A 27,398-nucleotide genomic window follows, 5' to 3' on the forward strand; every position below is an offset into this window, starting at 1 on the left:
ACCAGTCCTTCAACCAGTCCTACTAAGAGCACTTCCCTCAAGCTTGGAATATGTTGCTCTCCGTCCCAAAAAGGCACAAGACTGTCCAGGATTTATATTCAGGCCACAAAAGGACTACCCGCTGTTATACTTGAGTTAGCAAACTGTCACTGTATTGATTGTATGTGCCACTCTCAATGACACTTAGCATTGACCTGAAAAATAACAATAAGCCTGAATTAAGAAAACCAAAGCAGAGTGTAACGTCTCTGTCTTACCTTTGGGCTTCATTTTTTTTTTCACTTTCTCAATTCCAACATTGAACATGGGAAGCACGCGTTGTTTTGACTGTGTACATCAAAATGTGCTGATGTTTGGCGCTCAACTAACAAAATACAAGCCTGAATTTTGAAACTCTCAGCCGACAGTAATGTCGCTTACTTTCCTTCTGGCTTCATTTCTATAAGTTTCTAATTTCAGACAATGAACATAACCATCAATCGATGGTTCAGTGGAAGCACACAGTGTATTTATCGTGTGCATTACAATGTATTGATACCTAGCACTAAGCTAATAAAACAACAACAAGAAGCCTGAATTGCGAAATGCCCAGCAGACTGAAATGTATCTGTACTTTCAGGCTACATTTACATTCAGTTTTTCGATTCAGACAATGAATACAACGATTAAGCAGCTTTAGAATGACCACATACATTGTTTTAATTATGCATATTGAAATGTATTGATGATTAGCACTGGTCTAATAAAACTGGAGCTTGAATTTTGTAACTCTAAGCCGACAGTAATGTCTCTTACTTTCCTTCCAAGATATATTACAATCAGTTTCTCAATTCAGACAATGAATACAACGATTAAGCAGTGGCAGAATGACCACACACATTGTCTTGATTGTGTACATTGAAATGTACTGATGCTTAGCGCTAGGCTAGTAAAAATAAAGCCTGAATTCTGAAACTCTCAGCAGACTGTAATGTCTCTCTCTTACCTTCGGGCTTCATTTCCATTAAGTCTCTCAATTCAGCCAATGAATGTAACCATCAATCAGTGGCACAATGTGCTGTGGACAAGCTGTCAAACAGAATGCATCTGTTTATGACAGACGTGAGCCGTAAGGTCCCGCATAAACTGCGCTGGTGCCCAGTCCCTCAGAATGCAATTTTCTTTTCGGTGTACTTATCTGCTCTCCCCAGGCACCCTTATCTCCCAGAGCCGTCAGGGCCCAATGCATTTCAGCCGACGCCACACGAGCTAGTCTACATCACACAGCGAGCCTTTAGACAGAGAGGCAAAGCTGTGCAGCGGTCAGTCCAGTTTAAACTGGTGTAGGCGATTTTCACCCCAACCGCATCCCACAGAGTCTTTTTCGAGGAACCACAAATGTATACAGCGATTAACCGTGGTTTTTGAAGGAAGCATCTAAAATCTTCACTGTCACATCTAAAAAAGCCATGCCAGCAGAGGAGTCGAGATGAAAAGAAAAAAAGGGTTATGAAGAAAGCAAGCAAGGTCCTTGCTCCATGCAAGGCAGTAATATATAAACATTTCAGAGCTGAAATTGAAGGGAAAAGCTGGATAACAGAAAACCCCGAGCTATATTGGTGAAAAGATCCTTGACAGTAATCCAGCAAATACATCAAGAAACCACACATCACTTGAACTCATTCAGAAGCTCCAGAATTCCCCATTCAGACTTGAAGACGATATCAACTTTCACTCGTGAAAGAGGCATTTCCTGAGCAAGTCCAGGAGGAAGCAGCAGATAAGGACAGCAATCACAACACATTACATACAATGGCACCGGCTGACTGGCAGCCCTGGCTCCACACGGCAGAGGAGCTGAGCAGGAGCTAACTTTTATGGTGCAATAAGAAACAATAGATGCCATATTGACCCCACCAGAGATATTTACAAGTCGCTTCATGCGAGTCCTGAGTCTTTAGTAGAGAATTGTGAGTTTAGTCTCGTTGTTAGGGACTGCAATGTACAAAAGTAAACACTATTAAACACCTCTCAGCTTCAAATAACAAGCCTTTTATTACAGAAAATGCTTCAGTCTGAAGGGCAGAACTGAAGAGCTACATGCAGTAAATTTGGTATAAAACGGTTCGTTAGTCTATAGCAGGGGTGTCCAAACTTTTTTCAAAGAGAGCCAGATCGTGCCATGTCAAAATACCTGAGGGCCAGACTATTATTCACAAATGATTTTCAAAATAAGTTTTCAAAATATCAGCGCATAGAATCTGAGCTTTTTGTGAGCTGCCGTGTTTCCTATCACTGTCTAAATGATGCAGGAGACTTCCTTTATTGTTCATTGTTCATTCAGAACAGTTTGGATTGATAAGCGCTTATAATAAATAATTAATTTGATTAAAAGTAACAATACAACATGTCTAATGTATTACTAACATTCCTATTCAAGTGTTTACTTAATATTTACAGATATTTACGGGTATTCACTGAACTACTGAATTTGCTCCCATAAGAAGTTTTCCATCCCACCAAAATCGCCAGTTCTCAGGGTTTAGTTTGTGTTTTATGTCTGTAGTCTTGACCAAATGTTGTTCAGTTAATGAAACTGCAGGTCTAATCAGAGAAGAACGGCTCTTAAACTTTAGCTAACTGCGTTACCACAGTGTGGCACGATACACTGTAACTTCACAATACTGCTGCCACCATCTGGTCAAAGGAAGAACTGCAACATACTGGCTGGCAGGCCACTTATCATACACTGTAAAACAGAAGCCGGGGGCCAGTTATAATCTGTCCGTGGACTGGATTTGGCCCTGGGGCCGGACTTTGGACACCCATTACGAAGCAAGTATGTGCAATAACTACACTCTTAAACAAGACAGTTCTTCAAGGGTTTAGTAAGGAAAATGGTTTGATATAGAACCATGAACACTCAAAGAACCACCTGCATGCCTTAAATGGTTCCTTGCATGGTAAAATGGTTCTTCAGATTGACAGAGAATGTGTTGTTTTTGAAAATGGTTCTCAATAGCACCAAAAAGGGTTCTGCTATTGTTACAAATGTCAAGTTTGTATACGATAGAAGAACCCCTTTGGGTGGTATATAGATGCATGATTAAAGGGTTCTGTGCATGGTGAAATGGTCCTTTAGACTGATGGAAAATGTGCTGTACGGTTCTATATAGAACCTTTTTGAACAGTCACAATAGCAGAATCCTTTTTGGTGCTGTATAGAACCATATACAACACATTCTCCATCACCTGAAGGTACATCTGAGAAACCATTTCATGCAAACAGTTCTTTGAGTGTTCAGGGTTCTATATAGAACAATGTTCTTTACTAAAGAACCCTTGAAGAACCATCCTTTTAAGAGTGCATAATTCAGCTTGATTTATGTTAATTTATTATAATTCAAATATCATTAGGTTTTATAGGAATGTGATCTGTATCTAAAACTGATGACTACAACACAAATACAGACATTTTATTTACTATCCAAAACCACCAGTGAACCTACCAGTGTCTTCTGAGTTTTATATGGAATGATAGGAAAATCTGAAATGATCCTTTTTTAGAGGGGACTATTTTGCCACACAGCACCCTTCAAGTTATGTATTCCTCCAACATGAATGGAGTTTAAGGCCAAAATCATCTCAAAACTATCATAAAACAGCATCTCAGACATCAGGCACTGTATTCATTTCATGTAATAACTTTCTGTAAGGGAGCTTTTAGAGGTCTTAGAGGACGTCTGCTTTCTATTACCACCACTGTGAACAATTTCTCTAGAATGGAGCAGTAATCACTGTACTAAGCATAATATTCAAAAATTTGACGGATTTTGCTTTTAATCTGGTCATACCAAGAGAGGACAGATTACTTTCCCACACCTTCCTGAAATAAAATCAGAGTTGTTGTTTTTGGCTCTGGCATCAAATGGCTTATTAAAAGGAAGCAAAAAAAAAAACCAAAAATTAAGATTTCCCCGTGGACTAAGCAGCCTGCCGCTGTTTGGGTTAAACCGTAAAGCCGTGCTGCTGTTCCGCAAAAAAGCTCAAATGTCCTTCATCTGAGCTGTTTTGGCAAAGGCTGAAATGCCTTTAGAGCAGCCTTGGCATTGTTTCAGCGCTTGAATAACTTAACATCTCAAGGTTTTTCCTTTTTCTTTTCATTTGTATGATCAGCGGAACTGCTGTTAATGCCTGACATTTTCAGCTAAGTGTTCCAATCAGCGAAAGAGGGCAAAAAAAGGAGAGAAACAGAGACACAATCTGGAGATGTGAATGGAAAGAGCACCCTGGTGGCACGGGCGAGCCGTCGTCTGTCTGCCAGCCTCTCTCTCTCTCGAAACGGGACGCCATTTTATTGGAGCTGAAACGCAGCCAAGAGAACGAGGCTTCTGTCTGCGATTCTCTGCCTCAGCCGCTTTCTGTACTCTTTTTGTACAGACTCTGTGAAACTCTCCTCTCAGCTCTACTGTCGTTCACCTCCTTCTGAAAAGAGCAGGGGAAAAAAAACAAAAACAAACAGGCTGCGTGATAAATTAATCATACCCGAACAAGCCAGCTGCTTTTGTTTTGTTTCCACACTCGCTTACGTAAACGCCACGAGCAAAAACAAAAACATAAAAGCACGTAATTAAGGAATAACGAGGGCGTTAGGACGGCGGAGGACGAGCGGCAGGGGTACCTGGAGAGAGCGTCCGCATTAACATGCCCAAAGTAACGGAGGAGAGAGCGAGGAAGCGGCCGCTTGTCTGCTCCGGCGTGTCTGCTCTCAGGCATCCGAGCCTCATCTTGAACCGATGCCAAGAAACACTGCTGCTTCTGTGTGATTGGCGAGTTTGTCCCTGTAGCTATTTTTAAGCCTATTGATAGATTCTGTTTTGCTTTTCCAGTGAGGACTTCCAAGAGGGGTCACCCAAACTTTGAAATATGGGTAATTAGAACATTCAGATTGACCTTTTGGAAAACAAAAGCAGCTGTAATTTTATATGAATTAGATACGATATGAAAAATCTCACAATACTTCAAGATTTTCACGATACACATCTTAATTCATTATTTTGAGGTCTGAGAAGTTGAAACAGATGAAGTGTCACATAAAACACTGCTATAAACCTATGAACGCAATTATTTCTTAACACTTACACACTAAATCCAATTAAACGGGTGTATTTTTGCTCTCTTTTAAATAAAACCTGCAGATGGTGTTTTTTAAAGCTTCACTCTAAGTTTCGGGGATTTGGAGGCCTCTCTGGTGGAAATCTGGAACTGCACCTGCATGCAATACACGGACATTCAGTAGTGTGGGTTGTGCTTCGCCCCCCTCCCCGAGTGGATACATCTGATGATTGAAAGAGAATTCAAAGAGAACTCAGTCTAAACTCGGTGAAGGACACGTCTTCTGAGGATGTGAGTGAATCATCTACTATTGTCATCATATATTTATCAGTATAATGTTGATTTTGAGATCATTTGAGGCCTAAACATCGAGCCGGATCTTCTTTTTGAGTCTGTGTGTGACGTTAATATGTAAAGACGTACGACATGCTGAGAAAAACTCCCAACCCAACGCCTCTGACTTTTATTTTATAAATATATAAGTATATATAAATAATATTTATTATTATTTTAAGTTTTACAGGGCGACTCATAGCAGTGCATGCTCACCATATTTTAGCCTGTTTTTCTCCTCATCTAACAAAAAATCTTACATAGTGCAGCTTTATATACTGACAATATTCACAACATTGTGACAAGCATATTGTGACAAACAGGATACCAAGAAACAAGGTGCGAAATACAGGGGGTGCTGGGGGATTCAGGACCCCCTAATTAACCTCTTAGACCACATAAATGTCTCAAAATCAAATCAGGGGGTTGCTGAAAATTATGACATTATGCTGTTAGTGAAAAAATGCAAATTCAGTGAAGCTCATTGTTTCACCAGCTTCTGTCTTTGGTGTTCTTAACTAACTAGAGCTGCAGCACTGCTCTGCCTCAGGGTGGCGCTGTAGCAGACTGGCTGACCCTGTTGGTCCTTCATAGTCTAGAAACTGTAACTCTGTCCGGATTCTTCTGAAAAACTTTATAACGTGTTGCAGAAGATCTGTAAACCTGAAAACTCGCCCAGTTTCCCAGGAGTTTGGTGTAAAGAGTGACTGTTCTTCATTTCTCACACTGAAGACAGAAGAGGAGATGAGTAAGATCTCAGTTAATGTGAGGAAGAGTGCATCACCAAATTAGAACAGAGACTTTACAGAAGAAGAGCTGATAAAACAAACATTTTGTTGCCACTGAAGCATCAGCGCCGCTATGGTGAGTGAGTTAACAGCCAGACAACAAGGGACCCACCAAATACCAGGGTTTTTTTTTTTCCACACACTGCCGATAATTATCATATTTTCCACGATCACTCGCAGTTCAGTGAAACAACTGAGAAACTGTGTGGAAAGTGCAGATTGTGAACTTTCTATCCATATCGCATTAGTGTCTATAAGTAGAAGAGGGGATATTTTATCATGATTATCATTTTCAAACTTTACATCAAAACAAACAAAGTGAAGACTGGAACCTGTCCATATAGAATACAAACTGAATGTATATGTAACATATTATGTAACTAACTGTGTAGTTATTATGTAATTACACCTAAATGGCATTGCAAAACAATAATGACTCTAAACAGTCAACACAGTTAAACACTCTTGAACACTGTTTAACTAGTGAAGAAAAACACAAATAATCATCCTCCCCAGAGAACTAAAATGTCAGATGTTTGAGCGTCGCGTTTACTCGCCCTTTTCCCTTCTGACCGAACATCATGGCAGCGACGTCACGGCAGCGTTCACTGTCTGAAATAAAACCCTTTCAATGCGTTCAGCCTCCGCGGATCAAAGGCCATACTCATTCTCCAAAACAGCAGAATGGCACGTCGCACACTCATCACTGACAGAGAGAAAGAGAAAGAAAGAGAGAGAGAGAGAGAGCGAGAGAGAGAGAGCGACAGAGAGAGCGACAGAGACGGAGGACAAAAGAGAGAGAGAGAGAAGAGAGAGAGAGAGAGAGAGAGAGAGAGAGAGAGAGAGCACAACCAGGCATGGCAGAGAAAGTGGAAATGGAGAAATGGAGGTAGTAAAATAGTGAACATGAGCGAAAACGAGCCAGAAAAGAATAAATTCGGACATAACTGCCAAAAAAAAACGCTAATGCTAAAAACAGACTGAGGCCAGCAGAGCACAGAAGCTGGTAGTTAGCACGATCATGTTAGCCACCAGGTTTCAGCACGTTTTACAGTCAGATATGGAGATGCACGATAGTATCAGAATCATATTGGTGTTGGCAGATCACTGTTTACACATATAATCAGTATCAGACCAATACAGACATTGATTTCACTGATAATTTACACCAACATTTAATGATGCATTCATTTAACTCCAGACTATTAATATAGCAGAATATCCAGGTGATGCTGAGTTATTGCACAAAAACATCTGTAGTTTATTTATTTTACTGCATTTGTAACCAGCTGTTAAACTAGGATTTCAGGTAAACTTTATTATACTAAATTAACTAGATTTGCAAGAAAGACAAGAAATATATATCATGAAATAATATTTCCAAGAAACGAGTCACAGAATTCAAATGAAATAAACCAGAAATAGAAAGAAAGGAAGGGAGGAAAGAAAGACAGTATAAAAATAAAAAAAGTAATAAAATAAATAACAGACATAAATATAGGAATGCAGAAAAACAGGAAATGGATGAAATAAGGCAAGAAAAAAAAGAATTAGAAAATAATCTAAAAAATATGGAGAGAAATGATAAATAATGGAAATAAATAAATTAATTAAAAAAAAACATCAATTCAAACTGTCTCAAGATGTCATTATATGAGTCTACAGGAAAATTAACAAATTTAAAATAAAATATTTTAAAAAGGATACAAGTTATTAAAATGAAAAACACACAGCATCTAATGAAATCGTCTACAGAATGTTTAAAATAGAGTCAGGTCATATTCACTGTCTTAGCAGAAGAAGAAGAAGAAAGAATAATAGAGATAATACAGTGCTGTCTTTGTAATCACTGGTTAGTTTTCCAACACTGTACAGATCAGTGTTACACTTCTCTGTAATCCTAATCCAGATTAATCCAGTCCTGATTTTATTTTACCAATCTGTACACATCAACATCTATGAAATGTACATGAAAAATGAAAAGTACTAGATATTCATATCAGCCCAGAAATCCCAAACTCATTCATCTCTAGTTAAAACACTGGCATTTTGGTCGCTAAGCTAAGACTATGATAGAACAACATGATTACATGACCATTAGCTTCATTAGAGACAAACTCCATCTGAAATGATGTTCTATCTGTCCTCTATCACATTCAAGCCTTCCTAATTTTGGAGTGACCACTGTGAGAGCACTGACCAATCAGAGACAATCTTACGATTCTCGACCAATCACAGCTATTTACGTAGCTAGAGTTTCAGTCGAGCAGGCCTTCGTTACTGTGTTAATTAATGTTTTCACTACGTTAAAAATGAACATTCACTATAGTCTTTAAAAGATGGTTCTTCAAGGTTTCTTCAGTAAAGAAAATGGTTCTATATAGAACCACCAACACTCAAAGAACCCTCTGCATGATTAAATGGTTCTTCGCATAATGAAATGGCTCCACAGACTGATAGAGAATATGCTGTAGATGGTTCTGTAAAAAACCTCTTGGAAAATGGTTCTATACAGCACCCAAAAGGGTTCTTCTATTGTTACAGTGTCAAGCTTGTAACAATAGAAGAACATTTTGGGTGTTATATAGAACCTCTTTCAAAAAGGTTCTACACAGAACTGTCTATAGCACGTTCATGCACATTCTCCATCAATCTGAAGAACACTTTCATTATGCGAAGAAGCATTTAATCATGTAGAGGGTTCTTTGAGTGTTGGTGGTTCTATATAGAACAATTTTCTTTGCTGAAGAAACCTTGAAATCTTGAAGAACCATCAAAAATTGACATTATTATATGCAATAACTTATTTAAATATTACAAACTATTCACTGAAAATTAGTATTATATAGTTTATTCAATATTTTTAAAAAATTCTGTGAAGTTTTAAGTTTTAAAACAATTACTGTTATCAATGTAATCATTATATTAAATATGATCCATTTCCACTGATTTTTGTCAGTTTTTTTGTTTTATTTTAAATGCTGGATATAAACTTTATTAGAACTGTATTCTTGATGTTTTGCACTGACCAATCAGAGACAATCTTACTGAGGATTCTTGACCCACACTACAGAAACTTCTACAGCTCTGTTCATCATTCTGGACACATTTAAAATTTCTTTATTTTATTTTATAGTGTCCTGAGCATCTGAGCAGATTAGAGAATAATTTTACGCGTTTATCTGGAGCCCAATATGACTAAAAGCAGTGAATTTAAACTTTTGAAAGTTTGTGTAACTTAAAAAGTCACTTCACACACTGAATCTATTGTTTAAATGATTCTATGCTATCACAATCACTTATATAAATATAAATTACACTGTGTCCTCTATTCTAATATTTGGAATTATTCAATCCGTCTGGAACAAACATGAAATATTCAGTAGCAGCAAATCAGACCCGAATGAAAAGCTACAGACAACAGAAGCCCCCCAGAGCTGCTGGGGCACAGGGGGCACAAAACAGCTGCTAAGACGCATTTCTCACAGCTATATTATCTCCCACTCCCCCTCACCCCACAGCCGGGCACTGCTCTGCCACCTGCACTCTCTCTCTGAAGGACAGACAGGCAGCTGGGCTGGACGTAAACAATAATCTAACACAAGAGTGGGAGCCCTTCAGTCACGCAGCCTTTAGTTAAACACAGAGCATAATTTAATCAGAAGTTTAAACGCTGGAGAACACTGGAGTTCGGGTACCCCCGGTCAAATGTCTTGCTTTGTTCATTTTTAAGTGAAAATAAGTGAAAATAATTAAATATGTCATTCTTCCGCACACTTTAGTGCACAACTTTCTTGCAGAATTAAATTGAATTGGCAAAAAAATGGGAAAATCCTGACATTAAATCCAGTAAATAAACAGTAATTTTGCATTAGAATACGTTCTCTGTAGAGGATGAGTTCACTTATTTATACTCAGAAAACAAACAAAACATGTAAATTGACCAGGGGCGCCCCAACTTTTGCATATGACTGTGTATCTGTTGAACCATTTACTTTTAAAAATGAAAAGCCAATCAAATCAAATAGAGGACTTTTATGTACTTCGTTAAGCAGAAAAATATCTGTCAGTATTGCTTTCTAAAACTAGCCCTGCACGTCCGGCAAAAACACTGCTAAATTTTGTTTTAGCTGCGTCCCAATTCAGGGGCTGCATCCTTCGAAGGCTGCATTTGAAGGCCATTTGCGTCACAGCGGTGCAACTAGGTTGTCCCGTTTCAAAGGCTTCTTCATACGTGGCTGAAAAATGTGTCCTTCTTTTCCATGGCAATGAAGGATCCAATGGGTGGGTCCTTCTCCAGCCAACATATTCAGAGAACATGGCGGCGTCAGCAGAGGAGCGAACGGCGGCTGAAGAGACACTTTTAAATGTAAGTACTGGGTTTAAACGGAGTCTAATAGCTAACGATACAAATGAAACAAAGCCAATGTGGTCTGAAGTAAAACTTCTGCTACCGTTTAGTTTTGTTTTAGGGAGCAGACAGAAAGAAGCATCTCCAGCTCCAATAAATGAAATAATAAAGAACTAAAATCAAAGTTTCTGGCTCCGTCTTTAAAGAACCTTAAAAAAAACTTGACAGGAGCGGCGTTTCATGACGCACTGGTGAAGGCGGGAACAGCAGCGCTGTGACGCAAACAGAAAATCCACCGTAGAGCAGACTGTCTCATTTCGGTTCAGCTTTCGCGGGTCTACGCAGCCTTCAGAGGACACACCTTCATAGGATACAGCCCCTGAATTAGGACACAGCTATTATTTCCACAAGGCTTCGTCGAATAACTTTGCTTCTTATTCGGCAGCTTTATGTTAGCAGCAGTTACACTGTGGCATCTGTACACAGCCTCATTCATCGCATATGTGTGTCTCTGTCAGACACTGCTGGAGCTTAAAAACATTACATTCTTGCTTCAGTTCATGCTTCAGGCTTGTTGGCCTGAGAAACCTCAAAAACATGGTCTGTGTATGTTTTTGCTGAACAATCACTGTGAGCAGAAACATAATCTATTGTACAGAGTTAAATGGCATTGAAGAGAAAAAGAATGTTCCTGCAATCATTGCCTGTTTCCAAAACAGCGTCTCCGGCCTCTGTCCCAAATCTAACACAGGCACTAAAGGTATTTTGATCACGTTTACAATGACGAATGCTTCTGTACATGAACGTGAGCGCTAACTGTTCCACTAGCTTTCCCTGTTCCGCTTGAAATACAGCACTGGGCAAAACTCTGAATCGAAAACCATAAATGTAAAGTAAAATACAAGCCAAGATTTACAACAGCATCGCTCAAGATTCTCGCAAACAAAAACTTTCTTCAAGAAATGTGTAACCACTCAGATTAGGGAGGGATGTGATTTTCCAAACTGAATAACGTATTTCTAAATAAAAACTGAAATAAATCATTTGTCATCATGTTTAACGGTTTCCAAGTCTGGTTCCACTGTTGAGACTTCTGGTTTAAAACAAGCTTTATTTGTCCTGGTTATAGTTTACACTCAAGTTTAGTTAAACACTTAAAAATGGTTCTTCAAGGGTTCTATATAGAACCATGAACACACAAAGAAGCTTTTGCGTAATTAAAGCGTTCTTTGCATTTTGAAATGGTTCTTCGGATTGATGGAGAATGTGTTGTACATGGTTCTACATGCACCTTTTTGAAAAGGGTTCCTGTATTGTTAAGATGCTTTTTAGTGCTATATAGTACCCTTTTCAAAAATATACAACACACTCTCCATCAATGTGAAGAACCATTTCACCATGCAGTGAACTCAAACTGTTCTATTAATGCTGCCTCAGTAGGTATTAAAATAGATAACCCTTTCTACATTCTTAAAAATATGGTTCTTCAAGGGTCCTTCAGTAAGGGAAACGGTTCTATATAGAACCATGGACGCTCAAAGAACCATTTGCATGATTAAAGGGTTCTTTGCAGGATGAAAGTGTTCGTCAGACTGATGGAGAATGTGCTGTTGATGGTTCTATATAGCACCAGAAAGGGTTCCACTATTGTTACAAGACAAAGAACTCTTTTTTGTACTACATAGAACCCTTTTAGAGTACAGCTTTCCTGTGATCATAATCAGAATACAGAACGCACAAGCATGGCTGCGCAGTTGGCTTCTACTATTTATATCTCTAAAAACACTATTTTAGAACACTTTATATTGGTCAGTTTCAGTGAATAATCAGAATCTGAAGTCATGAAGCACCACCACTTCATTAAAACGTACAAAAAGCTGACTAATTAAAGAACAAAATTACCACCAACACCTGATTCTCCACAGTGTTCTGCTGAGGTGGACACCACACAGATCTGTACATGGAACCAATTCAAGTTTAAAAATGATCAATCTGTATGATGTAAAGCCAGAGTCACATCGGACTTTTGTCTCACTATTTTCTTGGCTGAGATAGAGCAAAAAATCAGTGGTAAACAGAGGTCATAATGTCATTAAAATATGGACATTTTATTTACTATCCAAAACCACCAGTGAACCTACACATGTCTTCTAAGTTTATATGGAATATTGATGATGGTAAAATTGTGAGAAATTTCTGTACTTCTCCATGAATTAATAAAAAAAGAGGCCAAAATCTTCTCAAAACTATTATAAAACAGTGTCATCAAACATCAGTATTTATAACCCTTCTGTGACTTTCTGTGAGTGAGCTTTTAGAGGTGGACATCTGGTTCCTATCACCACCACTGTAAACAATTCTGACTCAGTAAGTTTCTCTAGAACGGAGCATTTCACACCAAACAACTCTGAATGACTCTGCTTACATTTTAACCGTTTAATTATGAAGAAATTTTGGAAATGTTGGTGGACTTCCCCAATACTGCAGCCTATGCAGCTTGCTGGAATATTCGAACACTATTGGTTTAAAACTGCAAATGCTCAAACCCGTTTCTCACCTGCGAGATGCTCGTTGATGTGAGTGTTTGGCGGGGATGTACAGTCTGAGCTGCTGGTCAGGCTGATGGCTGCAGTGGGCAGTGGCTGACCCCTCTTCAGCAGCTGTTTGTGCTCGTGGTGCCTGAAGCGCGGAGGAACCTCTCTGGGGGGAAAACGGGGGACGCACTGCGGGGGCTGGAGCTGCTGGGGGCTGCTGGGGCTTCGGCTGCCATTACTGCTGCTGCTGCTACTACTGTTGGGGATGGACAGGGACTGGACCGGTGGGGGACTGGCCTTAGCTGAGTCTGGCACTGCAGGAGAAACAAAACAGAGCAAAGAGAGAGGGATCGTTGGGAAGGAAGGAAAAAAGCTGGAGAACACTGCTGTTGTCTGACTGCAATTCACTGTATACGTATTTTTATGCATATCGTAGCTGTTAAGCTGTCCAAAATGGTACCTTTACAGGTGAAGGAAAAACATTTTTAACTCATAATGGACATTAATGTGATAAGATCTTTTTCCAAGTAATTTTGGACCTTTTCATTTGGTCTGTTCATCAGAAATCTGAACACAAGTTTTAGATTCTGCAAAAAAGTAGAAAACAGCAAGAATGGAGATGCAAGGTTTTAGCACAACACTGACGATATATATGTATTTATATGTAGTGCAACTGCCACAATTTATAAGGCAAAAAGTCCACTGTGGGTGTGTCCAAAGCACAAGTGATTGTTTTTTTGTTTATTTGTACTTAATCTAATGCTTACTGCTTAAATGAAGGCTTCACATATGATTTCCCCTTGCACTATACTTTATTTATACACAATACAGAACTGTGCTCTATAATACAGTTATAAATAATAAACTGGTTATTGAACACTGTATGTCATACTGCACTTGGTCAACCCTTACTCCATTTAAAACCCCTTAACCCCCTAATGCTCTCATGTGTTGCTGCTTTACTCTAAAACTTTCCTGAAGGCAATGAATTACTGATATTCATCAAATAATGTTTTGAATCCAAATGCAGTTAGTGGTACGCAATAGTATAGGTGCTTCTGGTCAAATTATGTTAAAAAAAAGATTTTCTAAGCATAAATAAGTTGTGATTGCACTGATTCTATGCAGCTTAATGCACAATTACTGTTTATTTACTGAAACACTTTGATGAAAATATAAAGTGTGTCATGCAAAAGTTATGGCACATTTTCTATTTGTTTTTTTTTTAATATGTAACACTAAATATTACATGTTAGAAATTGTGCACTAAAATTAACAGAACGCTGGGATATGTAAGTGTCTCACCATAAACATCAACAAAACAGTAACAGAAGCACTGAACAGGAGTTTTATTAGCAAAGCTCTTACAAACACTCTGTCCTTTATCTGACTCTGTTTCTGCTGCTCTCGTATCTCTCAGCTGTAACAGGGCGAGACTGAGGCAGATTTTTATTCAGGCCTGTCGTGACACAGTGCTGATTACACTCTGCTCACGGAGCCTGTTCCCCTGCCGGCCAATCAGCTTAGCTTCACCCTTCCCCAGCTGACCAATCAAATGCTGTGCCTGTCTACACTCCTCTCGTCCTCCCCCATCCAGTCTCGCTCATTGTGCTCATTGTTCAGTTCTCCACTGAATCCATTACACAAAGCAGATGGACGCCGGGGCTTGTGGGACGTTTCTCACACTCGGACTCAGACAGGCAATATGCTGAGGAACTAACTCTCCCTCTCTCTCTCTCTCTCTCTCTCTCTCTCTCTCTCTCTCTCTCTCTCTCTCTCTCTCTGTATCTGTGCTGCTCTCAGATCAGTAGAATTCTATCCAACAGTCTTACTAGCATGACATATTTAGATTTTTACCGGAGCATCACTCAAATAACAAGAACAAACATTTAAAATATTTAAGTCGTCTTAGTTTCAATTACAAAAAATGCGTGAAATGATCAAAGAACATAAGAACAGATAAATGATATAGTGAAATGAAATACTGTTAATACTGAGAAATGGGAATATTTTCAATACTGAGAAATGGGAATTTTTCAACATAGAGAAATTGAAATACTGTCAATGTAGAGAATGGAAATATTTTGATTATACAGAAGTAGAAATATTTTCAATATAGAGAAACTGAAATATTTTCAATATAGAGAAATCTAAATATTTTGTTTATATAGAAATAGAAATATTTCCAATATAGAGAAATCAAAATATTTTGTTTATACAGAAGTAGAAAGATTTTCAATATAGAGAGGTCAAAATATTTTCAATATAGAGAAACTAAAATATTTTCAAGATAGAGAAACTTAAACACTTTCAATATAAAGAAATAGAAGTATTTTCAATATAGAGAAACTGAAATATTTTGATTATACAGAAGTAGAAAGATTTTCAATGCAAATAAACTGGAATACTGTCAACTGAAAGAAATGGAAATATTTTCAGTATAAAAATGGAAATATTTTGATTATACAAAAGTAGAAATATTTTCAATATAGAGAAATAGAAATACTGTCAATATAGAGAAATGTAAACACTGTTTACAATGTAAAAATTCCACTGTACAGTCTCTCTTTCTCTCTGGCTTTGAGAGTATGTGTGTGCATGTGCCCTCATGCTGGAACATGTATGGGTGTTTATGGAAGATCGATTTTCCCCTTCTGTCGCTGACAAACCATACAGAGAAAGAGAGAGAGACAGAGAAAGAAAGACACAGAGAGAGCGAGACAGAGAGAGAGAGAGAGAGAGAGAGAGAGAGAGAGAGAGAGAGAACAAGAGAACGAGAGAGAGATTAGATTAGATTAGAGAAAGATTACACAGCTCTGTCTCCTTCTGCTCTGTACATTCTTAATAAAGCTCTTCACAAACACTCTCCATCAGCCACCTCTTCGTTCTGCACTCACTGCTCAGATACGCCGCTTGTTTGCATTCAGCGTCTCGGGACGCTCGTTTAATGATGGTGTGAGGAAAGAGAAAGCGCTGATTTCTGTGGCAGCGCTTCCTAATTGAGTGCATGAACAAAGCTAAGAGCTGCTTCAGTTCATCCAGCTCGCAGAGGAAGCCTTCAAAGACCCACTTACAAATGAGGGCTCTCCAGTCGCAGTGCTTGTTTACTTTATATAAAGTGGGCCTTCCAACCAGGGGATTATGGGGGAACTGCAGGGGGTCCGGGAGACTTTGAGGGAAGTGTTACTGTCAAATTATGCTTTAAAAATATATACATTATTCAAGTAAAAAATAAATAAGTAAATCCATCAATCAATTAAAATGCAATACGTGGGACCTCAAGTACAAAAAACAACACAATATTTCCATTCAGTAATGATCCATACATGTCATGAACACGATATAAACATAATTATGTGACAATTTAAAGTGTCTTACAATACACAATAAGAAGGTGAATCATTTCTTGGCTAAATAGGTTATGAGGGGTAGTTGTTGAAATCTTTCCTATGAAATGGACAAACCTTAAATAAAAAAGAACATTACTTCATTAACAGGCTACTAGTGCTGCTCTGTAGGTGACCCTACCAATCTGCAGTGATAGCAGAGGTGGGTAAAGTTCAGCAACCTCGTTGTTGGGCTTTAGTTACATTTAGTTACATCATACGCCTTCAAAAAGGGGGACGCGATAATCGTTTATCGTTGTCCACCTGCATTTTTCGGTGATATGAAGCTGAAGTCAGCTATTCATTTGCTTCTTGTTCAAATTTTCTCGTTCCACCTTAAATAGAGCAGCTGTTACATTCTGGCAATCCAGGCATCAGAACTGCTGGACTATGTAAGGTGGAACGGGAAATTTTGCTAGCTAGCTACCGAGACATTAGCATACTATTAGCGTTTTTTTATGCTTGTTATGAAGAAAAGGACCATAATACATTGAAACAACATTAAACTAAGATAATACAATGGTTACTATAATTTTGTAACAGAGAGAATTCTTGCATTTGTGGGTTTCTTTGGTCACTCGCACAGCCATCCTGCCTGTTTTTCTTTTTTCTCATAACACTCTGTTAGCAGTGTGTCTCTGAAAAACCTCAGTTTGGAGGGTCATGTAGCCTTAGCACTTTGCCCTACCCCTCTATCTCAACAAAAATCGGGACACCCTACCCCTATACGTGAACACGCAAAACGGATGAGCTAAGAGCTAAGTGGTAGGAGCGAGGGGTGAAATGGGATTGGGCCAAAGAATGAAAGAACAACTGAACCGAGCTGGATCTGATGTGTTTACTGATTTAACTGTGCAGTGGGTAAAAATGGAGCTCCTGTGGTTGCAAGGAGACGTACAATAAGACTGAACCAGTCGACCATTTTTTCTGCCGTTTTTCTTTATCAGCTATAGTTTATCTTAGCCATTCATATCTACCGGAGCTTTCTGGACTTAACTAGCTAGCTTGCAGGCATCATTAGCTGCAGTCATCTAACATCACATACGACCAAAATAACTGCCTGATCTAGTTAGTTAAGTGACAGAACCGCATCCTGACATTTAGTCTCATTATACAATTAGATAACAGAACCTATTTAAGTGAATTCAAACAATTTAAGTTTGACTGCAGCCTTGCATGCACACGATGAAAGTATCCAGACAGGCCTTCTAATTAGTGAATGGGACGCTCTGGATCAGCTGCACGAGTCTAAGGTCTCCATGCCCTACGCTAAGCATGGGCTAGAGGGGTTTAAATCCCCCCAGCATTGGGCTATGGAGCAGTGGAACTGCATTCTCTGGAGTGATGAAGTTGGACGGATGAGTTGATCCAGAACTGACCATTCAACATCAGTACCTGACCTCACTAGTGCTCAATCAAATCCTCACAGCAATGTTCCAACATCTAGAAGCCTTTCCGGAAGAGCAGAGGCTGTTACTGCAGCACAAACTCACTATTAACACCCTTCATTTCAGAAGAAACACTGGAATCTACAGACTTTTGAACATAAACACAGTATAACTGAGGTTCTGAGGTGCAGCCTTGAGCTAGCACGTTGAAGCTCGGCTGCCCTGGTTTCTGAGGTCTTGCAGCGGAGGGGCCGCAGCGCATTTTAATGCACTCCCATGCTCGAACGAGAGAGACGGAGGCAGACTATTCTTTCTTCTGCCTTCCTGCAAGATTTACAGAATCTAGTAAATCTCCCATTTGCATCCGGAACGGAGTGAATAGAAATGAGGAGAAACCATCGCAGGCGGAACTGCAGTAATCCAGAACGTCAGAAAGAGCTTGAGAAAAGGGGGAAGGGGGATTGCAGGAAGGACAGAAGGCTCACAAGGCCCTAGGATGGGCCCGGCTGAGCTTTAATGAAGAGGCCTCGTCTCCGTCGGGGTGAAAAGAAGTTGGGCTGGGGTCAGCCGGGGTTGTGGGAGAGGTCTGATCGCCCCATTAGTCCAACCCTCATGGATGAGTGGTTAGCATGAGGTTTGGGAAAGCGTTGGGACAATGTTGGGGTGCGTGTCTGAGAGGGCTTGGCTTTGCCCATCTGTCCTGCTTTAGAGACCCATTCACACAAAGCTTTTCACCCTTCACCCCTCACCCTCACTTGACCTTCTGCTGCTGGAGAGACAAAGGTGGTTGATGTGTGTTGTCTAGAGCTGCAACTGCTAGCCGAACAACGTCAATTACGTGAAAAAAAACATCCAAGTGCTTTTATTGTAGAGTGGGTTTAAAGTGGAAAATCTAATTTCCAGTTATCCTGCATTTGGTGTCTGAAATTTCTAATTTTTTCTAATTAGTTTCTAATGTAGCTAAAAATGAACGGAAACTTATCAACATCAATTAGCATGGTGCTAATGGCTTGCCTATAATGCACACTTTCCTGAAACCATGTGAAGCTGTCAGGTAATCTCACATAGACTTGCTTATATGAGGTTTTTGTCACTGGTTGAGAGGTGACTGTGTACAGCTACACTTAGCCAGGGAGCTAACCTAGCAGTCAGTAAGCTGAAGCAGGCTAATTAGCCTACCAAAAACAGAATATATAAAAAAAAAAAAATAAAAAAAAAACACAAAAGTGAACATAATTATATCAGTATAATGCTGATCTGTAGTAAAAAGTGTAGATAACTGGAACAATTGATGGGTGACTGTGCATCTGTTGTTAGCAAATCAGTGAAGATCGTAGTTAACAAGCTGAATAACTCAAACAAATAGTGAAAAAACAAAAGTAAAGACTGCCTGGATATCATACGGTCTCTCTTTCATGTGTTTACACACCCAAAGCATCAGCGCTATACATCAAAGATGTGAACTTGTTTGCTAAAGTTCACCAAAGCTGAACTTGAAGCAAAATTTTGCACATGAAATTTATTCATCTTGGAAGTTTGAGACGTGAAATAGTTTAAATTCCATTGAAATGAATGTAATTTCTGGCAAATGATAGTGTTACAAGGCCTAAATCAAAGATATATAACAATAACAACAATCAGAACATCATCAAACATCATTTTCAATTTTTTTTTTTTTATTAAAAATGCCAACATTTAAATATCAAAAATGGTTAAAATGCCCACCACTGCTATTCAGTATGATTAAATTTATACTGCAAATCAGAAAAAGGTCATTTAGCACACAGTGGCAGGCCAGGTCCCCTGAATCAGTCACAAATACCTTCATTCCTGAACAGAACATGTTCTTCATAAATTCATGCCATCTGATATAATGCACTGAATGTTACATCATATTTATGGTCTATTTGTTTGTGATTAATTCATCACCCGCTGCCTGAGGCTACAGTGCTACACAAAGGCCGTGATAAATGATAAACATGCACTGTTGACAAATACCCTGATTAATGTGCACTGTAATAAACGCACATAACATACTCAAAGGCTCCTTTCACGATTCATTTCTCAAGTATTTATAAATGTCACAATTAAAAGAGAGCACTTCCTCTTCGCTTTGGCGGATTAGCCCATAATTAGGTCGCTATCCACCAGCGTCTTGCTCAGTGTGTTGACGCAATTAATTGGATGTGAAATCACAAATTAATTCAATCTGGGCTTGCATTGTGTTGAGAGACGCCATTGTTATGGTTAGTGCCACCTTGTAAATCCGTGTGTTATGGCAGAAGCTCTCAGGAGATGGCAGGAAACGCTCAGTAAGAACGAAACGGGTGAGACTGACAGGCGTCTGCGTTTGTCCTTTCGCTTTTTAAAAGTGCGCCGGCAGCAAAAAACACTGGCACCCTGCCGTTTCCTGATTACAGGCAGGAAAATGCCACAAACGTGCCTTCAGTTACTGTTCTCACCTCCACACATCACCCTGCACCCTAAGATGAATCATATGCAGCAGAAAGGTTTCTACATGATGCAAGGGAAATGCATGTTAGCCCCAAAAGACATCAATCATGAGGACTTTTTTGACAGGTTTAAATAGTAAAAGACGTACAGTACCATTTAAAAGTTTGGTTATTGTGATTTTCATAATTTTCAATGTTTCTGATTTACAGCTTTATGCTTAAATGCTTTAAATTTGTTTCCAAGACAAATACAAATAGTGACGTTGATGCCTATAAATGAATTTACTTCCAAAACAAGCAATAAAACTCAAAGTCATGTCTGTACAACAAGCACTTTTTAAATGAAACAACAGAAGCCATATCGCCCCCTACACTTCCTGTAGTGTATTACAGTCTGTCAGAATGACTGTGTGGATAATATAAACATTATAGAGCACTTTTTAAATGAAACAATAGAAGCCATATCGCCCCCTTCACTTCCTGTAGTGTATTACAGTCTGTCAGAATGACTGTGGGTATCATATGAACATTATAGAACGCTTTTTAAATGAAACAACAGAAGCCATATCGCCCCCTTCACTTCCTGTAGTGTATTACAGTCTGTCAGAATGACTGTGGGTATCATATGAACATTATAGAACGCTTTTTAAATGAAACAACAGAAGCCATATCGTCCCCTACACTTCCTGTAGAGTATTACAGTCTGTCAGAATGACTGTGTGGATCACGTATTTTAAATAAACGGTTTTCTGCAGTCATTAACAGCAGAAATGAATGTGCTAATTTGTATCAGCTCTGTATGTGCAGTAAATATAGCCGTGTGATTTGCTTTGCTCTGATGCCTGTGCCCTTTCGCTTCATGTTTGAAGACACACTGCTTGCATGAAAGTAAATGAAGGCATCACTAAAAACAGCTCTGTGTGTTAACGGACTAGCGCAGTTATCCCCCTGTGATGTACCTTAATTACCTGCAGCCTGTTATTTACACTCGATCTCAACTCTGTTTTTACAGAACAGCTTTACGTTTTGTGTTTTGGTATCCAGTGAGTTTCTTTAGCGCGCTGAGGCTGCAGCTATTCGTGACCCGCTGTTAACAGGGGTTGCGGTAGATAATTGGTCGGACCCCTGGGGTCGCCTCCTCTTCATCTATATGCATGAAACAGACAGGATCAGTTATAGAGAGCAGACGACAGCGTGGCGGGGGTGGGGGGGGGCGTAGATTCTGACAGCAGGAGAGGGTGAGGCACGCGTCCAAACTCATACACGTATTCTCAGCAGTAGCACATACTACACTCCTGTTTACTCAGCACAGCACTGCTCCTGTATTCTGTCTGATAGTGAGCCATGCTGGCACACTTACGCTCACTAATATGACCCACTATCAGACACAATACAGCACAGGAGCGCTGGCACAGTAAAAACTAGAAAAAACGTTGCCACGTTTGGTTTTGCCTCATAAGGTTAAAAGAAATTTGACAAGTTTGCGGCCAACATCAATTCCATCCCTTAAATAATAATATCAGTTGATATAAATAATGATTTTGATTTATATTCCTCTTTTTTTCTTATTTTTCTGCAGATTTTTGTCCGCTAACTCGTCCCACAGTTCACCTCCGAAATGTTCGGTCTGATCAAGTATGCTGTGCTTATATAGAGCTTTTAATCCGAAGTAGCAACACCTTACCAACTGCTTGGGATACCATGACAACCACCTAGCAGCCCCCTAGCAACCACCTGGAAAACCACAGCAACTGCTTAGCGACACCTCAACAACCACCTCGGATACCGTATCAACCACCTATAAAACACCTTAGCAGCCACCTGTGATATCATAGCAACCACCAAGCAACACCTTAGCTACCACCTGGGATTCCTAGCGACCACCTAGCAACCACCTGGGATACCAGACAAACTGCATAGGAACACCATAGCAACCACCTGGGACACCCTAGGAATTGCCTTGCAACACCTTAGCAACTGCCTGCGATATCATAACAACCAACTAAAAACACCTTAGCAATCACCTAAAAACATCGTGAAAACCACCTGGGATACCATAGCAATCACCTGGGATACCAGACCAACCGCCAAGGAACACCATAACCACCTATGACACCATAGCAATCACCTTGCAACACCTTAGCAACCATATATATATATATGGTTACAGTCTGTAACAATGGCTCTGTGTTTTGTGAGGCAGGTCAAACAACATCGAAGATGAAGTAGTTCCAGATTAAGTCTGTGCAGACAGCAGTATCATCTTTATCTCTATCATTCTTCACCACATTAACTTTTGCCACTTTTTTTTTGGTGGACCAATGCCAACCATCCATTTTGTTTTCATCTATTATCTTCCATCCATCCTTTCTCCTGCTCTTCCTTTCCACTCCTCCCATCCTCTACTCATCATTCACTCCCTCCAAAGCCCTCCAAAACAATGAGTAACACTGCAGTGGCATTTCACGCCAAAATCGCCGTCTGCGTCAGGAGCTCCACGGCAACAACGCCACTGATCCACAACACACAATTTTTCCAGACCGCACACACCCTCACGCTCAAGTTCATGCTCCAGCAGGGCGACGAAGGAGAAGATCCAGATGTGACTCAGATGGAGGAACATCAGAAAAGAGGGAAGAAATAAAATACAACCTGACAGCAGATGGTTTGGAGTTTTCGGATATATCTTTACTCTCATTGACTCTTTCCACACAATCTATCACTGATTAACCTCAACTATAATTCAGTGAACTGGCTAAACAAATTATTCTGCATTCTTCACTTTCTCATCATTCCTCTTCCACAGTTTTGTCTCTAGAACAAGTCATTTTTTTGTTTTATGGTGCACTGAAACAATGTGGAACATATGAACATTATAAAGCGCTTTTTAAATGAAACAACAGAAGCCATATCGCCCCCTACACTTCCTGTAGTGTATTACAGACTGTCAGAATGACTGTGTGGATCATATTAATATTAGAGAATGTTTTCTGCTAAATTAAAATCATCAACCTGGCTAACTGCTGCAGCCCTAATTTGGATATCGTGTCCAAAATCCCATACTGGTTGTTATAAATCACGTGATCTAATGCTATGGTGATGTTCAGGTGTCTATGAAGCATGTGGACGAGTATCTGACCTTGGATTACGGCGGGACAGAGCCAAGAAAACAGTGCACAGAGCTACTAGACACAGGAAAAGGGAGGAACTGGGTTACTCCAGCAGCCGGGAGCACTTCAGACTCTCAGCATGCTCGTCTGGCCCCTACACGCACACCTCACTGACCATATGCTAATGAAATAATGCATGCGTCACCGAGCATTAGCATACAGCAGCTAGCCAACAGAGCAGCAAGAATTCCTGCCTAATGAGCACTAGCTTCCCCTGCTACATTAACCACACTTACAAATTACCGCATGTTCTGCTTTTTTTACATCCAAAAGCGAATTTCTTACCTTTGGTTTTCTGTTCAGCAACCTGCGAGCAGAGAGAGAGAGAGAGAGAGAGAGAGAGAAAGAGAGAGAGAGAGAGAGAGAGAGAGAGAGAGAGAGAGAGAGTGTTCAGTATACTTGTAAACAAATTGTGATTCGAGTCATCTGCAGGCAATTTGCATAGAATGATGAATATTCATGGCGCTGTACTGTAGCAGGCAGACAAAACCTGACCTGACATTTGCTCTCATCATAAATCAGAGACGTCAATTTGGGAATTAATTAAAGCGTAGAGCTCGGGCTGAAGCAGATGGCGTACTGGACACTGTAAACTCCAGAGATGGGCGTTAACGTTCATTACTGCTGTACAAAGAAGGAAACAAAGGCAGCTTCTTTTAACCCCTTAAAATCTAAAGGCGTGTGCGCGGGTCCACACCTCAGCTCCTCACTCTCCACTACACAACACTGGGCGCTGGGCGACAAGTAAATTCAATACGCTGACATTTTCATGACATTTAAGTTAGCAGTAATAAAGATAATGAGCCCGAACTTCATAAGTGCTGCTACTCTGCACTAAAAGAATGTCTTGCAAACCCGACACAGCTTGTTTTGGACCGTTTTGCTCTGTTTTTTCTCTTAAAATCACACCAAAGGGAACCTTACACTGTGTTACTGATGTTAACCAGACACAAGTCCAGTCAAAGTTTATTTATACAGCGCTTTTTACAACAGGCGCAGTCACAAAACGGCTCTACAGAAAATCCAGGTTCGAGCCCCAGTGAGCGTCGCCAAGAGTGACAGTGGCAGGAAAAACTCCCTAAGAGCGGCACAGAGAGGAACCGAGACTCAAAACTGGACTGCATCCATGCCAGACAGCAAAACAATAACGGAACAAAAGCAATATGAACGGAGCATATGATTTTACAATTAATATACATTAATTAATATATATGATATTGAATACAGAGAAAAGGAAAAAAGCACATTTACAGGAACCTAGTGTTTAGTTTTTTGTATTTCAAACTGTTCTTTCAAAGCTATCCAAAGAACATAGTAAACAACACTGCAGGTTACAGTCAGGTCTTGGATTTCATGGGTAAAGTGCACAAAATGGAATTGAACATTGTTTGGTAATGGCAATGTAAGTCTTTTTATGTCAATAACAAAAGTATTCTGTTACAGTCACCCAGCACTGTTTGCACATTATTTTGTTTTGTTTATTGTAGATACTGAATAATTCACTGTATTTACCAAATAATTCATATTAGATACTGAATAATGTATAGTAATAATTCTTAGTAGATACAGAGCAATTCATAGTAGTGGCTGAATGATTCATAGTTTTTTTGAATAATTCAGTGTTTACTGAATAACTCATAGTAGATACTGAATAACTCACAGTAGTTATTGCATAATTCATAGTAGACACTGAAATAATTCATAGTGTTTATTGAATAATTCATAGTAGCTACTGAACAACTCATAGTGCATATGGAACAATTCATAGTGGATACTGAATAATTCATAGTAGTTACTGAATAATCTACAGCAGTTCCTGAATAATTCATAGTAGACACTCAATAATTCATAGTATATATTGAATAATTCATAGTAGTTACTAAACAATCTATAGGGGAAACATAGAAAGTAATTTCTAGTAGTTGTAGTCTTAAGATTAATACTTTCAAGCATTCACCACTCTCCAACTTTACAAATCTACATGGAGGCAAAATAATAGATAAATTAAATACATTTTTTCAGGCACCGGAAGAAATAATAAAATAAAAATAGAAATGATCAATGATCAAATGAATCAATAGATCTAATAAGTCTCTTACACATTTTGAAGACTTTGTTTAACAAGTGAGCCCTTTCTTTTGAACATTTCACAGTTTGTAACTATGGATGAATCATGGTCTGTACACCAACTGCAGCTGTAAAAAAACATATACCGAAACGTACAGCTTAACCTTAATCGATTAATAGCAGCCTTTAACAGAAGTAAACAAAGTTCTCGCTGACTGAAGTCACATGACCTGAATCTAACCATTCAGAGCTCAGCAGAATGACCCAGGAAGTCATGCTATGTTAGCCTGGTTTAAAGACCCGGCCCAATAATCCTAAAAGTCCTCTTCAGGCCTCCTGTGAAATGAGCTGGCGGAGCGGGCGGTGCTAATCAAGTTGAAACAGATAACAAACGGCTCCCTGTCTGGATACAGGCGGGGGGGGGCGGGGGCGCGGGGGGGGGAGTGCACAGGTTCACTTCTCGCAGACCTGCTACACTCTGGTTAACACTAACAGCCTGTTTACATCTTGTATGAACATTCGTTTTTTGGGATTGGATGACTTCAGGATTCCACTTGACCTCATAAAAGTCCAGGTGTAAACACACTCAGGACGCACTGTGAGCAGATCACAATCAGATCACTCCAATCACATTGGGATGTGATCAGAAACGGATGTGACCACATTTAACACAATTGTAAACAGAACGTGATTTATCTGTATACAATTACACTACAGCTCAAAAGTTATCACTGATAAAAATGTTGTACATTTATAAATGATTTCTTACTAAGTATATAAAATATTTAATTTAATTTATAAATACATTTAGTATACAATTTAATTGAGTCTCTGCTTTGATGTTCCTATTATTATCATTCCTTTATTATATTTTAAATAATCTATACATTTAAAATGATTTCCTATTATGTGCCCTTTTCTAATTTACTGGCCAAACTCTTCTTTCCTGTTTCCAGACTATATGAATGGTGGCTGTGGTAACTCGTATCGTGATGAGGACAGAAATGTATATTCGGTGCAGCCTGAACTGCGTTATGGAAGAATCTATCAGTTCAGTCCAGATGAGTCACGATGAGCTCATCACAATCCTGTATTAAAGATCTGAGAACCCCAACAAGCATTAGAGCAGACTGAGAACAACACACACACACACACACACACACACACACACACACACACACACGCACACAGACTGATCTTCAGTTTGAAATATGCTTTTAGTTTGAAATACATTTCATAAGAGGAAAATAAAGTGTTTCAGAGAAAGAGCCCAAACAACTGAACAGCTTCTCCATTAAAGAGAGAGAGAGAGAAAGAGAGAGAGAGAGAGAGAGAGAGACAGACAGACAGACAGACAGAGAAAGAGAGAGAGAGCGAGGAGAGAGAAGAGAATCAGTAAAGAAATAAATAAATACAGAAAGAAAGAAAGAAAGAAAAAGTTTGAAATATGCTTTTAGTTTGGAATACTTTTCATACGAGAAAAATAAAGTGTTTCAGAGAAAGAGCTCAGAAAACTGAACAGCTTTTCCATTAAAGAGAGAGAGAGAGAGAGAGAGAGAGAGAGAGAGAGAGAGAGACAGACAGACAGACAGACAGAGAGGGAAAGAGCGAGGAGAGAAAGAAACGAGAAGCAAAGAAAAAAACAGACAGAAAGAGAGAGAAGAGAGAGAAGAAAGAAAGGAGAGACAGCTAGAAAGATTGTGAGTGAGAAAGAGGGAGAAAAACAAAGAGAGAGAGAAAGTAAGAAAGAAATAAAGGAGAGAAAAAGAGAAAGAACACCAAAAGAGAGAAAAGAGAAACAAAAAAGAATGAAAGAGAAAATAGAAGGTGAGAG

General features: G+C 39.3%; 1 protein-coding gene across 4 annotated transcripts in view; it reads right to left on the reverse strand.

Moving 5' to 3' along the window:
* tnrc6c2 (trinucleotide repeat containing adaptor 6C2) overlaps positions 1-27,398 on the reverse strand; it is a 65,294-nt gene that overhangs the window by 23,526 nt on the left and 14,370 nt on the right. For 2 of the 4 annotated variants that reach the window (XM_036570578.1, XM_036570579.1), the window contains exons 3-4: positions 23,783-23,804; positions 13,124-13,414 (exon numbers count right to left, since the gene is read on the reverse strand). In XM_036570578.1, coding sequence (XP_036426471.1) covers positions 13,124-13,414; positions 23,783-23,804 — 313 coding nt within the window. Of the gene's footprint in view, positions 1-985; positions 4,588-4,660; positions 6,193-13,123; positions 13,415-23,782; positions 23,805-27,398 lie in introns of those variants that run through there. The other 2 variants (XM_036570580.1, XM_036570581.1) reach the window with 2 other exon arrangements.

This window comes from Colossoma macropomum, unplaced genomic scaffold (assembly GCF_904425465.1).
Source record: "Colossoma macropomum unplaced genomic scaffold, Colossoma_macropomum, whole genome shotgun sequence".
NCBI lineage: Eukaryota > Metazoa > Chordata > Actinopteri > Characiformes > Serrasalmidae > Colossoma > Colossoma macropomum.